General features: G+C 38.5%; 1 protein-coding gene across 2 annotated transcripts; it reads right to left on the minus strand.

Moving 5' to 3' along the window:
• Positions 1 to 2,060: 2,060 nt before the first annotated feature.
• Hmgn5 (high mobility group nucleosome binding domain 5) lies at positions 2,061 to 14,094 on the minus strand. 2 transcript variants are annotated; one of them, XM_090325988.1, is made up of 6 exons: positions 13,893 to 14,094; positions 12,032 to 12,061; positions 9,827 to 9,856; positions 9,618 to 9,671; positions 4,591 to 4,728; positions 2,061 to 3,543 (listed from the first exon to the last, which is right to left on the minus strand). In XM_090325988.1, the coding sequence occupies exons 1-6, from the start codon at positions 13,905 to 13,907 to the stop codon at positions 2,626 to 2,628; spliced, it is 1,185 nt and encodes a 394-aa protein (XP_090182114.1). In that variant the 5' UTR covers positions 13,908 to 14,094; the 3' UTR covers positions 2,061 to 2,625. The 2 variants fall into 2 exon arrangements, with proteins under 2 accessions (XP_090182114.1, XP_090182113.1); XM_090325987.1 differs by lacking the exon at positions 13,893 to 14,094 and adding an exon at positions 12,400 to 12,432.
• Between the last annotated feature and the right edge of the window lie 607 nt (positions 14,095 to 14,701).

Below are 14,701 nucleotides of genomic sequence, written 5' to 3' on the forward strand. Positions count from 1 at the left end.
CACTTGAGCCACAGCACCAGTTTGTCTTTTCTATGTATGTGGTACCGAGGAATCGAACCCGGGTCTTTGTGCATGCTAGCAAGCACTCTACCACTAGGCCAAACTCCCAGCCCCTCCATGAGACTCTTATCTCCAATTAACCACCAGAAAACCAGAAGTGGCACTGTGGCTCAAGTGGTAGGGAGTGCCTTTGAGAGCTCAGGGACAGGGTGCAGGCCCAGAGTTCAAGTTCCATGACCAACCATAATAACTAAGTAAATAAATAAGTAAGTAAGTAAATAAATAAATAAATAAATTCCTGATATGATACATATATAGGACTCTAAGCATTCCAACATGCAAAACTGTCAGAATAACGATACCCTTAGGAGAGGAACCCAAAAGTGTACATTCTCTGAACACATAAAATACTATCTACAGACATGAATTCCAGGAAAATGGAAGCATGGGGTTTTGTTGTTATTGTTGATGATGGTGGTATTTGTTTTTATACTTTTGTTTTGGAGGGGGATGGGGTAAGGGAAGACCATAAAAAGGGAGGGAGGTGAACAAATACAATCGTGCTATTCACTATACACTAAGTGAAAAATGAACTATATAACTTGTGAGTAGGGATGGTAGGAGGAAACTGGGGGAAAGTGAAGGAAGAGGTGACAAAAAAAGAAATATACTCATTACTTGACATAGGAAATGTTAACCCCTTTGTGCAACACCTTAATATTGACAATTTCTACAAAAGAAAAACTAGGTGCCAGTGGCTCACACCTAGTTACTCAGGAGGCTGAGATCTGAGGATCATGGTTTGAAGCCAGGCAGAAAAGTCCTGTGAGACTCTTATCTCCAATTAACCACTCAAAACCATGAACTGGTGCTGTGGCCTAAAGTGGTAGAGTGCTAGTCTTGAGCACATAGGCGAAAGGGACAGCTACCAGTCCCTGAGTTTAAGCTCCACAAACAACAACAAAATTATAAAGAAAAATAAAATAAATTCCTTACACTTATTGCTAAAAATACAACCCAATTTAACAAAGGGGCAAAACATTTAAGCAAATATTTCTCTGAAGATACACCAATGGCCTAGAGAAGATTATCAAATTCATGTGGTTTTTTTTTTTACCCACAAATCATCCTACTGAGATAACTGTAATAAGACAAGTGTTGGCAAAGATACAAAAACACATTAATACCTCCATGCATTGTTGACAGGAATACAAAATGCTAAAGTCACTTTGGAAATCAGTCTGGAAATTTCTTAAAAGTTGAAGCACAAGCTAGCAACAGTGACTCACACACCTTTAAGCCTTACTACTAAGGAGGCTGTACTCTGAGAATCATTATTCCAAGACAACCTAGGTAGGAAAGCCTGTGGTTCAAATGGTAGACAGCTAATTTTAAGTGAAAGCACACAGACAGCATCCAGGTCCTGAGTTCAAGCCCCAAGAGTTGCACAAAATTTTAAGTTGAAACATAAAATCGCTCTAAGATCCAGTAAAGCAATCACATATATTTGGGAGAAAGGAAAACATGCACTCACACAAAAAGTTGCGCATAGGTGTTCATAGTAGATTCATAACTGGCATAATATGTCCATCAAGATAAAAACTATTATAATTGAATGGCATATTATTTAGCTATAGCAAGGAGGAAATAATGACATGTATGCCATCCATGGACCTGAAATAACTGTGCTAAATTAAACAAGCCAAACACAAATGATAACATACTATTTTACCTCATTTACAAGTATTATCCAGAAGTGACAATTCAGTTTCCTGGAAAGACACTTCTAGGAGACAGAGAAGGTTCAGTGGAAAATAGGAAGAGAATATTAACTAGTAATCTTTTGTGGGGGTTAATACCATTCTCCAGAATTAGACAGTGATGATTGTTGTATACCAGGGTGGGCATACTTAAAACCTCTAAAATATCTAATAAATGGTAGTTTAGGTTAACAATATCTCAATAAAACCAATGTGAAATGTTTTTTGTGAATATCACAAAAATTAAGCATTTTAATATTTCATTACCTCTCATTGGGGATGCAACAAACCACAACCATCTGTGAAGAGTCTTTTTATTAAGATAAATCCAGTAACTTTATGCATACACATATCATTGAAACTGCCCTTTTCAAATAAACATTTGTACTTCTTTGAAAAAATGGGATTACAACTTCATACTTTACCCAAGCTACTACCAAAGTTGTGTGGGGGAAAGGCAACTCTAATTCTTAGCATCACATGAAAATAGTCCACCTTCTTTACAAAATCCACATAGAGAACCACAAGAAGGCTGAATGAAACTCTTCTGGAATCTCCCTACTTGGTGAAATTATTCTCTATACAGGAATAAAATTAAGATAAAACGATTTAGCACATAACTTATAGAAAAGAAATCCATTGACAAAGATGAAACCATCTCTTATGCATTCACTATGACCATCAGAAACTTTAGAAAGATATCAAGTGAGGCATTTTGGGACTAATGATCAGTATAATGATGTTCCAAAATTAAATGATGCTAAAGAAAAAGCAGTGTTTATAAAATATTTGATAAAAATATTTATCTCTATTAACATTAAAACACGAAGATATGTTATCAAATTATGAAATTACATAGGGCAGCTTAAACAATACTCTGAGATGTGTTTTCATTGTCAGCTTCTTTTCCAACTTCAGGTTTGTTTTGAACTTCTTTTTCATCACGTTCATCTTTCTTACCTTCTTCTTTGTCATTCTCTTTTTCTTTTTCTTCTTCCTTCTGCTTCCCACCTTCTTCCTCACTTTCACCTTCATTTTCCTTTCTGTCTTTCTCTTTTTCTTCATCTTTCTTTTCTTTGTCTTCATCATTTCCATCCTTTACCCCATCTTCGTCTTTTGCTCCATCTCCATTACTTTCCCCATCTCCAACCTTCCCCCCATTTCCTTCATCTTCATCTCCATCCTTTTCCCCATCACCATCCTCTCCTTCATCTTTATCCTTTGCCCCACCAATGTCCTTTCCTCCATCTCCATCCTCTCCTCCATCTCCATCCTCTCCTCCATCTCCATCCTTTTCCCCATCATCATCCACTTGATCCGCATCTTTTTTGTCCTCCCCATCCTTTTCATCTCCATCCTTTCCCTCATCTCTGGCCTCTTTTCCATCTCCATCCATTTCTTCATCTCTGTCCTCCTTTCCCTTATCTCCACCCTCTTTTTCTTCCTCTTCATGCTCATTTTCATCTCTGTCATTCCCCCCATCTCCAGACTCTTTTCCACCATCTTCTTTCTCTTTTCCATTTCCACCTTCTTTATCATCTCCCTTCTGCTTAGGCTTTTCTACCTTTTCCCCAGATTCTTCCTGATCTCCATAACTATCCTGGCTTATATCTTCTTTCTTGTCCTCTTTGTCCCCTGTTCCATCTTGTGGTTTATCTTGTTTATTTTGTTCTTCTTCATCATTCTGATCTTTTTCATCTTCTTTCTTTTCTCCTCTCTCTTCTTCAATGTTTTCATTTTTTTCCACTTTGATTTCTTCAGCTTCTTTTTCAGGAACAGGTGCCTAGGTGTACAGAAGGGAAAACCCAAAATTTTAAATTTAGTAATTTAGAATTATTTTTTCCACTTTTTGATCGGATTGAATCAGCTTCAATGAAAGAATAATATTTCTTTTACAGTAAAGTAATTGTCTTCTGAAAAATCACAACGTGAGAAGAATATACTAAGAAATACAATTAAAGGATCCAGGAGCATGGCCTAGTGATAGAGTGCTTGCCTAGCATGCATGAAGCCCTGGGTTCGATTCCTTGGTCCCACATACACAGAAAAAAGCCAGAAGTCGTGGTGTGGCTTAAGTGGTAGAGTGCCAACCTTAAGATAACTCAAGGACAGTGCTCAGGCCCTGAGTTTAAGCTCCAGGACTGGCAAATAAGAAGAAAAATTAAAGCTGTCTTCACATAAATAGCTATAAATATATTTGTGCAGCAATAAATTGAGTACAGCTTATTCATATAAAGGATTTCCGTTACAAAAATGAGGAAACCTAGCTATGTAAGGTCATACAGGATGAGACTAAATGAAAGGAATTCTAGGATATGGAAATAAGAGCTTTATCTTGTGTGATTGTTATGCTCAATATACTATGTTATTTTTGCCCTTTGGTTAATCTGATATTGTTACTCTACCTGATTTTGTTACCTGGTATATTGTTTATAGGTTTATTTGAAATAGGAAAGGGAAGGGGAGAAAAAGATGATTGGAAGGGGATTGGAGGAGGGAAATGGGGACAAAACCATGAGAAGGGGTATCAGTGTGTGAGAAGTAAAGCACCTACTACATGGTGAAGGTAACTGTAACCCCTCTATATATTACCCCAACGATAAATAATAAAAAAATGTAGAAGCACAAAGTACATTATTAAAAGATGACATAGAGATAATCTGCTTCACGATATTTTAAATTCATTTCCTTTTATCCTTAGATACTATTTTACTACAGAACCTCTATTTGTTTAATTTTTTAATTTTTAAACTAAAGTGCAAGTAAGATTTGTTCATTGGGTTCATTCTTAAGCTCTCAAGTACATCAAGTTGTTAACATTGCATTATACCTCAGTACTTTTGGCTTCTCCATTTTCAGAATTTTCTGTGTTGGGTACATCCTTAACAAATTCTTCTTGCTCCCTTTCAGACATCATTCTGGCATTTGTATTAGTGTTTTCTTCCATCTCATCATTTTTAGTCGTCTTCTGTCCAGCAACCAAAATAGAATAAAAGTAATTGCACAATTAAGTTATTATATTACATGGCAATAATTACTTTGCAGGCTGTTCTAATAATTTAAGGAAATATTTGATATCTACATATAAACTGAATATCAATGAAGTTAACTTATAACAGTGTGTGTGTGTTTGTGTGTGTGTGTGTGTGTGTGTGTGTGTGTGCGTGCGAGCGTGCATGCACACATGAGCCCTGGACCAGGGGTTTGAACTCAGGCCTCTGTCCCTGTTCCTGAGATTTTTTGTTCATGACTCTCTACAACTTGATACAGAGGAGATATAATCCACTTCCTGATTTTTGTTGGTTAATTAGAAATAAAAGTCTCTTGGACTTTTATGCCCAGACTGGCTTAGAACCAAGATCCTCAGCTCTGAAAATCTAAATAGCCAGGATTATAGGCATAAGCCAACAGTACTCAGCCACAGTTTTTATTGTAAACCTAAAGCAGCATTACCAATTGATAATATCCCTTTAATATAAGTATAGTAATCTGTTTCTTTGGCCAGTTTAATATACCTTCAATCAATATTCTTGGATAAAGAGAACTAAGTATGTGAAACAGGAGTTTTGCAATTTACTTTATATATTTCACATAATTCTATTAATATCTCAATATTTTTCCAAAATGTGAGACAATTATTCCGAAATTCATCAGTAATAATAAACTATCAAAAATATGTCATGTAAAAGAACACTAATAGAGTGTCACCACGCCAGATAATAAAACACATTGGAAAGCAATAATAAGAATAGATAATATAGATTACATACTTATTATGTGCTAAGCATTATTTTAAGCAAATCGCAATAACTTCTTTGATGCTTACAAATAGTATACGGTGTGTATGATTACTCCTATTTTAGACTAACTTCAGAATCAGGTAGATGACAGACGAATGAATGGAACAGAACAACTGACATGAGAATAGACATATATATGCATGGATGATGATAATGATGATGATGATGATGATGATGATGTGTGTGTGCGTATGTGTGTGTGTGTAAATTGATATAGCCAAAAAGAACATAAAAGTCAGTGGGTAAGGATTACTTAAGTCATGATACAAGTTCATTGGTTCTTCAAATCTGGCTTTCACTAAAACAATTATATTGCTGGGCACCAATGATGTATATCTATAATCCTAGCTACTCAAGAGGCTGAGATCTGGAGGATCTTTATGCGAAGCTAGCCCATGTAGGGCCAGGAGCGTGTCCTAGTAGTAGAGTGTTTGCCTAGCATGCACGAAGCCCTGGGTTAGACTCCTTGGTACTGGATACACAGAAAAGGCAAAGGAAGTAGCACTGTGGCTCAAGAGGTAGAGTGCTAGCTTTGAGAAAGACCAAGGACAGTGTCCAGGCCTTGAGTTTAAGCCCCCAAACTGGCAAAAAAAAAAAGCTAGCCCATGCAGAAAAGTCAGAGATTAATCAACAAAAAGCCAGGCTGAACTAGACACCAGCCTAGCAAGTGTGAGACCCTGAATTTAAACTCCAATACTACTCCCACCCAATGCACTCATGTTGGGATTGTTGGTTGGTTTTAGATACACAACCTGAAGTTGTAGGACTGACGTTAACAGATTTTGGCAGCTCTGGGCTAAGGTGTGAGTTCGTGTAATTTCATTCAGCTCCAGTGATTCTGCTGTTCTGGGAATTTTAGTTGTAATTAGCATTTTCTATGTATTTTTAAATGCCTCTTTTTTTTCCCTACCAATTCTTTAGTTGACCATGTACCAGTAGAAAGACTATTGTGTAAAAGTATCAGAAAACCTATGTTTGGATTCCAAATCTTCTACTTATATTAACTTGAGCAGATGCTTAAACTTTGAGGCTGTGTTTTCCTATGTTGAAAGAGATTAATACCCCCTATCTTGCAGGGGAGCAAATAAACACAGGTGAAATCAAGTTAGAACTTGAAAAGTGCAATACAGATATAAGCTATTGCTCTCCTAACAAATCAGAAACTGAAAATTAAGAAAGTTAAATTACTTTGTGTGTGTGTGTGTGTGTGTGTGTGTGTGTGTGTGTGTGTGTGTGTCTGCTAATTCTGGGACTTGAACCTGCCTCTGAGCTTTTTTTTTCTCTCAAGGCTAGCATTCTATCACTTGACCCACAGCTTTACTTGCACCTTATTTTTGGTGGTTAATTGAACATAAGAGTCACATGGACATTCCTGCCCCAGATGGCTTTAAACCATGATCCTCTGTTTTCAGCCTACTAAATAGCTAGGATTATAGGCTTGAGCCACCAGCACCCAGGCCTAAATCACTTTTAGTATACTATCTAAAAGAATATTCCCCCCTCCCCTCCCCCCCTCTCTCTCAGAACTGAGGTTGAACTCAGAGCCTTGTACATATTAGGCAAGAGATTTAACACCGAGCTATTTCTCCAGCCTTTTTTTTTATTGTAATTAGTAAAAGGGTTACATGATATTTGCCAGATAGAAGGTGCATTAATTCACATACATTGATACCCTTTCACATGTCTTGGTACCACTTTCCCTTCCCCCCATACCCCCCACCCGTCTTGGTTTTCCCCCCTTCCCTATCAAATTTCAAATATCCAAATACAAATAAATTCAATATATCAGATAACAAAGTGAGATACTATACCAATATGATATAACCAAGGGACAGCAAAGGAGATGAGAGACAACATAGTACATTAAGGACAACAATCTAGCCTTCTTTTTAAAGTATACCATACTTGTTGTTTTAATAAATCACAAATTAAGTGCCTAAGTTCATAGAATTAGTGTGCCAGAAAAGTAGCATAGAGAAAAATAAAAATATATCTTTTGGTTGTGCTAAGCTTTGAATTCTGGATATCATGCCAGTTATTTCTTTGAGTAGTGTCTTGAGTTTTTGCATGGGGCTAGACTTGGATCATAATCCCCTTATTTATGTCTCCTTATGGCTTGGATTACAGGTACTTGCCACTACACTGGTGTGTTGGTGATTGGTTGTCATGATTATGTAACCTTTTTGCCTGTACTGGCCTGGAACCTCAACTTCCTTAATCTCAGCCTCTTGAATTTTACAGGCATTCAGCATCACACTTGGCTATGAAAATTTCTTTATGCACATTTCTGCTATCGTACTTTATTATAATCGTGTGTCTATATATCCTTAGAATTTAAAATAGAATTTGTAAATCATTTCTGTCACTATTGCTGTATCAATGTATGAGTTGACTGATTAAAAACACTAAATAGCACAGGAAAAATAAAACATTTCCTTTCTGTTGTCATTTGTCATTAATAATTCTATCACTAAAATGTCACTTGCCAGAGTTATAGATTTTTTTCAAGTACAAAAATAATGGAATTAAGTTATCTCAAATGGGTATCAGACTTAACCCTTTATGACCTTTTGACTTTAAGCAATCCTTAAAATATCTTACGTAAGCGCTGCATCAGTTGGTCAAACCGGTAATCTTAGCTACTTGAGAGGTTGAGAACAAGAGGATCAAGGTTCCAGTACATTGTGGGTACTACTGCATTCTCAAATTACATGGCATGCTGAGAATCAGAGGGTCACAGTTTTGGTTCATAACCAGGTCTACAGAAGTCTGTCCTCCTAAATGGAAGCTGAATGTAGTTGTGAATACTTGTGATCCCAGAAATGTTAGGAAGCCTAAATTTAATGGCTCAGGCACTTGCCTGATCAGGAAACAATACCCCTTATTCTCAGAAAAAAAATAATTCAAAGGTACAAACAATGTGAGCCGTGCTTGGTAGCTCAAAGTCTGTGAGAATTATCTCTAAGAAACCACCAGAAAACTGGAAGTGGCGCTGTGGCTCAAAGTGGGAGAGCTCTAGCCTTGAGCTGACAAGCTCAGGGACAATGCCCAAGCCCAGAGTTCAAGCCCCACGACTGACATAAAATAAATTTAAAACTTTTCAAAAACCAATCTGTACTTAATACTGAGATTATTTATGTTTATGTCTTTATCTGCATCAGAGCACTGAAGTCTATACAAAATCAACTGTGTCCATTTCAGAATAATATATTATTCTGGGATAAGAATTATTATTATTATTATTATTATTATTATTATTATTATTATTATTATTATGCTGGGATGTAGCTCGGTGGTAAAGTGCCTGCTTCACAAGTACAATATCCTGGGTTCAATCCCCAACACCATAAAAGAAATAATAAACAAAAGTAAACTATAAAGAATAAAATAAAGAAAAATAAAAATAAAATATAAAACAAAGAAATAAAATATATGTAAAATTACCTTGTAAATTGTAAGCTTTTACCAAATGTTAATCATCTAGTATTACTACAAAACATTACTTTGATTACTGAAGTTTATACACTTTATCAAAAATATTGCCACTATGAGAATAAGATGTCAAAAATAAATACACTTTTCTCTTTGTGCTGATACTGGAGCTTAAACTTAATGCCTGGGTAGTGTCCTTTAACTTTTTTGTTCAAGGATGTTTTGCTACCAGTTCAGTGACAGCTCCAATTCTGGCTTTTTGCTGGTTAATTGAAAATATGACAGACTTCCCTGCTCAGTCTGCCTTTGAATCGTTATCCTCAGGTCTCAGCCTCCTGAGGTAGCTTCAACAATAGGCTTGAGTCAGTGATGCCTGCTAATGTTAAAGATACTGGGTCCATTTAACTAAAATTTTGTTTGGTTCTACCCCCAAAAGACACTAAATACAATGAACAATTACAAAACAGGAAAGAACATGGCCAAACCAAAAGATTTATATGTGCTATAAAATAAGAGTATAATGTGCTAATAATTGTACAAATGATAGATGATCACTTCCATGCATTTACAAAATTATTTTTGAAGAAAGGCAATTTTGTTTTAACATCGTGATTTGAATATTTACCCTTAGAGATGAAGTTCTTTTAGTCTTCAGTTCTGGTATATCAGGCACAGGCAACTGCATCATAGAAAAAGAAAAATATATAATTTAAATTGAACCCTTACTGTGAAAAATTTCAATCTCATTGTTTATTTTGTTCTATTATTCAGGATTCAGTAAATTTTGAAATTGTATTGCACAATTCATGGGCTCCTTTTTAAAAGACTACTTACAGCAGAAAGTCTAGCTGATCTTCTCTTTGGCTGCAAGTAAAGAGAAAAAATAATCAGTTAAGAGATTAGGGACATAAAAGGCTACAGTTATTTTTATTATAGTGAAAAGATTTGGTATAACATTACAAATATAATGTTATTAAAGAAGTAATTGTGAGGGAAGGGGTGGCATTGTCCAAGAAGAAATGTGTACTTTGCCTATCTCATAACTGTAACCCCTCTGAACATTACCTTTATAATAATAGAAATTTAAAATTTTCCAATTGTGAATTTATGTAGAGAATTTCCTAATAAATTAAAGGTTTTCATTTTCCTATCTTGTTAACCCTTTATAGGTAAAAGGGGAAAATCCCGTATAAAGCTACAGTTGCTAGGATAGATTAACACAATGGCTAGCACTGAGCACACAGCAATATATTTTTAGCCCACCTTTTCTTTGTGGATCATGGGACTTACCCTAGTCCCTGAGCTCTTCAGCTCAAGGCTACCACCCCATCCCTAAACCACAGCCCCACTTCCCATTTCCTAGGGATTAACTTAAGATAACATTCTCAGGTCTTTTTAGTGCCCTGGCTGGGCTGGCTTTGAACCGAGAACCTCAGATATTAGCCTCCTGAGTAGCTAGGATTACAGGCATGAGCCACCGTACTCATTAGCCCTTTATTGCCAAAAGCAAAGCAATTTTTTGACTTACGAAGAGGCTCCCCGGGCTGGGAGTGTGTCCTAGTGTTAGAGTGCTTGCCTAGCATGCACAAAGCCCCAGGTTCAATTCCTCAGTACCACATCCACAGAAAAAGCTGGAAGTGGTGCTGTGACTCAACTGGTAGAGCGCTAGCCTTGAGAAAGCTCAAAGACAATGCCCAGGCCCTGAGTCCGAGCCCCAGGACAGGCAAAGTAAAAGAAGAAGCTCTTTGGGCCCGGGAGTTTTGCCTAGTGGTAGAGGGTTTGCCTAGCATGCACTGAGCCCTGAGTTCGATTCCTTACTACCACATACACAGAAAAAGCCAGAAGTGGTGCAGTGGCTCAAGTAGTAGAGTGCTAGTTTTGAGAAAGTTCAAGAACATTGCTCAGACCCTGAGTTCAAGGCCCAGGATTGGCAAGAAAGAGGCTCTCCACAGAAGTGGAATTATGGCTCAAGTGGTAGAGCAGCAGCCTAGACTGAAATCACTCAAGAATAGAGTACAGGTCCTGAGTTCAAGCCTCAGTATTGGCATGCACACACACACACACACACACACACACACACACACACACACACACACACACACACACACACACACACACACGGTGTTCTCTAGATCTTAGGCCTTAACCAGTACAAAAATGAGCATACGTTCCAAGAAGTTTGAAGGTTTTCAGACTATATACATATTATTCTAATACACACACATGTAAACATATAGAGAGAGATATCATACGTTTGAGTGTGTATGTATGTATATATAGTCAGTCATGGGCTTGTTCCTGAGCTGTTTTCTGATCAAGGCAAATACTCTACCACTTTAAGTCACAGCTCCAGTTCTGGTTTTTTGGTAGTTCATTGGAGATAAGAGTCTCAGAGACATTCCTGTCTGGGCTGTCTTTGAAACTGTGATCCTCATATCTCAGCTTCCTGAGAATCTAGAATTTGAGGAGTGAGCCATTAGTGCCTGGCCATAATACAAATAAACTATATATTTTGACCTGTTATATATGGGGGGCTGGTTGCTGTGGCGGAGCCTTTTTGCTCAAGTGTGGAGACTTTCCACTTGAGCCATAGAGCTCCACTTCTGGTTTTTTGGTGGTTAATTGGAGTCAGAATCTCACTTTCCTATCCTGGCTGGTTTCGAACCAAGATCCTCACATCTCAGGATTGCTAGGATTATAGGTATGAGCCTTAGCCCAATTGGTTATGGGTGGTTTTTATTTTTTTTGTGGGTCATGGGTCTTCAACTCTGGGCCTGGGTGTTCTCCCTGAGCTCTTCAGCTCAAGGCTACCGCCCTACGCCTGGAACCACAGCCACACTTCCGGTTTTCTGGTGAGTAATTGGAGATAAGAGTGTCACAGACTTTTTATTCCCCAGGCTGGCTTTGAACCGTGATGCTCAGATCTCAGTCTCCTGAATAGATAGGAGTACAGCATAAGCCACCGTGCACAGCTTGTTATGTTTCTAAATCTCTCAAAATGAGTGTGTTTTGGGATAGATTTATAAACTGAACACTTACTTCTTTCTTCATATCATCTTGACCTGCAGCCTATACAGATGAGGGAAAAAAACAAAAAAATGACACAGAGAAGAAGTAAGGACATCAGTATAAGGGTATAAAATCAGAAAATATTGCCTATGGATTATGTTTGTAATATAGATGCTTATTTTTCTGGGTTCCTCCTTACTAACTCAATACCTCCCATAACACACACACACTCATCCCCTCCAGGTATGCTACATTCTTCTGCCTACTAAAGCACAAAGGTTCGTGTTCCGATACATAATTGCTAGCTCCAGGCAGATGCCTAAAAATTTGATATGAAGTTTTATCTTTTTGTGCAAAGAACATCTTGTAAAAAGAACACAGTTCATTCTGAAACCCACCTGCAGTGTTAAAACCATAATAGGGGTGAGGGCCGGTCAAATGAAAGCGGAAGTTCATGCAGTTTCCCAGTCTCTCTTGCCTCGTTTTATTACGAAACTGTACTTATCTGTCCCCGTGTTCTGATTCTAGAGTATTCCCTTGCATAAATTCTGCATACAAAATCAACATTGTCCACAATGCAATGAGTAAAGGGAGAGAACTTCTTTGTTAGAAAGTCAGTGCTTTTATTCCTACAACTATCTGCGGATTTTAAAACTTCCCGCCGCTTCTACATTGCACAAGGTTGCTGTCAACTAGAAAGAAAGAAAGATCCATTGCATAAGGTTGGAAAAAGCAAGGCAAGAACGTCGGGGAGGGAGATGGTGATTGAAAATAACTGCTTTCTGTATGTGAGTTGTCCTTTAGCTAGGAATTATCAAGCGATTGTGCGACACATACAAGCCCAGAGCACTGGAGAATCTCAACCTTACTCCTGTATTTCAGAAATCAGTAAGGATTGAGAAGAATAATACAAAACCAACCATAGTGTTTGTATCACCGTGTTTTAAGGTTGTGCCACGCATCAAAACAGAGCTGCTTTCAATTATAGAGAACTCAGGATAAACAAACGAACAAAAACGGGGGAAAAAAGCCCCGAAAGAAACCCGGAGAGTTAACTTATTTCTCATGTGTGAGAAGCCAGGGATTGGAATGGCAAGGTTTGTAGAAGATCTGTAGCCGTTGAATATCTCAGACCAATTGTTCGTGTTAAAAGTGAACATATCCCACGGTGTCCTAACATCTGCAATAGTTTATTCGACACAGCTTTAATCACCATTCTACCTTTAACTAGAGAGCTAGAAGCGTGCCAGATCTTCCAACCCCAAAGTTTCTCTTTACAGCGGTGAATCTCTCCCTTCTGTAGGACAGTTTGAAGTCTGCGCCGCCTAATGGCACAGGATTACCATTGCATAGCCATCTGGCATGACAAGAAGTGGAGGAGGGAAGGGAGAGGGGGGAAAAAAAAAGGAAAAAGAAAACGGGAAGAACAAAGGCAAATACAGGAGAAAGCCTTAGCTTTTCGATCTCTCGAAACCGGACGGTTTCCCGACAGAAGCTGGCGGCCGAGGAGGAAACCGGTGCCTGGAAGTGTGGCCGGGAGAAGTGTTCTCCAATAGGGTAAGCGGAGGAAGGGGGGTGGGGTAGGAAGCGACAGCAAGCGCTATGGCTGTTTGTAATTCAGCATGGAGACACCTCTCAGGCGATTCTTTCCCTTCAACAAAACACACCAAAAGTGAACTACCAGTTGCACGGGAGGCCATCCTAAACCTCACACCGACTGCTGTTTGCCTTTCCTTCCTCTTCCATTCAGCACATCACAAAACCAAACTAGAAGACAAAAAAAAATGCCCCCTCTTTATATAGATATATATTTTTTTAAAAAATAATCTCTGCCTTCGAAAAATATGTATTTCAGCAGCTAATCTCCCTTTTATCTTCTCATTTCACTTACCTTTCTTTTGGGCATTGTTGCAGCTCCCTACAGGAGATCGTAATAGTCAGCAGGAAAAAAAAGCCGAAAGCAGCCACTGCCTGGCGCCTCCGAGAGCAACTGAGTTTTCAATGAACTAATTGCAGCACGACCTGTACTCGCCTTCAAAAAAAAAAAATCTCTCGTTATTGGCAACATTAAACACGCCAAGACGCAACCAAACTACGTGAATGGTTAACAGGAGTGGGAGCCAGATTAGAGTGACAGGCTATCAAGCCAATAAGAGAACGTGGCCGGTCTGGGAGGCGTGGCCCGCGAACTTGCCCGAAGACCTGGTAAAACTGGCGGCGTTGGCTGTCGGTAGTGTTGCCGTGCGGATTTAGTAGATTCACCATGCTAAGATATAACTGGCAGAAAATCCACAGTGATTTTTATTTTTTAAAAAGCTTCTATGTTGCAATGACAGGTAAAAATCTATTAAATGTCCAGATCTTTCACCTTTTCCTCTTCGCGGGCGGGGGTGAGGGTAGGGAGTGGAGTGATTTTGAGACCTGGTGGAGTCTGTTTCCTGTCGGTCTCAGTCACTTTTAAAAGGACAGGGATGAAGCGACGGGAGCACTGGTTCCCAGAATGGAAACAAGTGGAAATGCTTCTCAGGCCCTGGGAACTTCCCGCCAAAGTAGAATTGCCTTGGTTTAAAAGGTTGCCAAAAAGTGCGCGCCTCCCGCAGGTGCCGACTAGCAACTAACCTCGAAACTGGAAGAGCCGGGGGCATCGGCACGCTACGACATATATGGGTTAAAATCCTATTTTCCCACTTGGAAGAACTC

Source organism: Megascapheus bottae, chromosome X, assembly GCF_031878675.1.
Source record: "Megascapheus bottae isolate mThoBot1 chromosome X, mThoBot2.hap1, whole genome shotgun sequence".
Lineage (NCBI taxonomy): Eukaryota > Metazoa > Chordata > Mammalia > Rodentia > Geomyidae > Megascapheus > Megascapheus bottae.

What these genes read in the sequence shown, in the direction of transcription:
- Hmgn5 (XM_090325987.1), bottom strand. An exon ending in AAAGAACTTCATCTCTAAGG is followed by an intron (nt 4,729 to 9,617) that starts GTAAATATTCAA and finishes GTTGCTGGACAG; the next exon opens with AAGACGACTAAAAATGATGA. An exon ending in GAGAAGCCAAAAGTACTGAG is followed by an intron (nt 3,544 to 4,590) that starts GTATAATGCAAT and finishes CTGTACACCTAG; the next exon opens with GCACCTGTTCCTGAAAAAGA.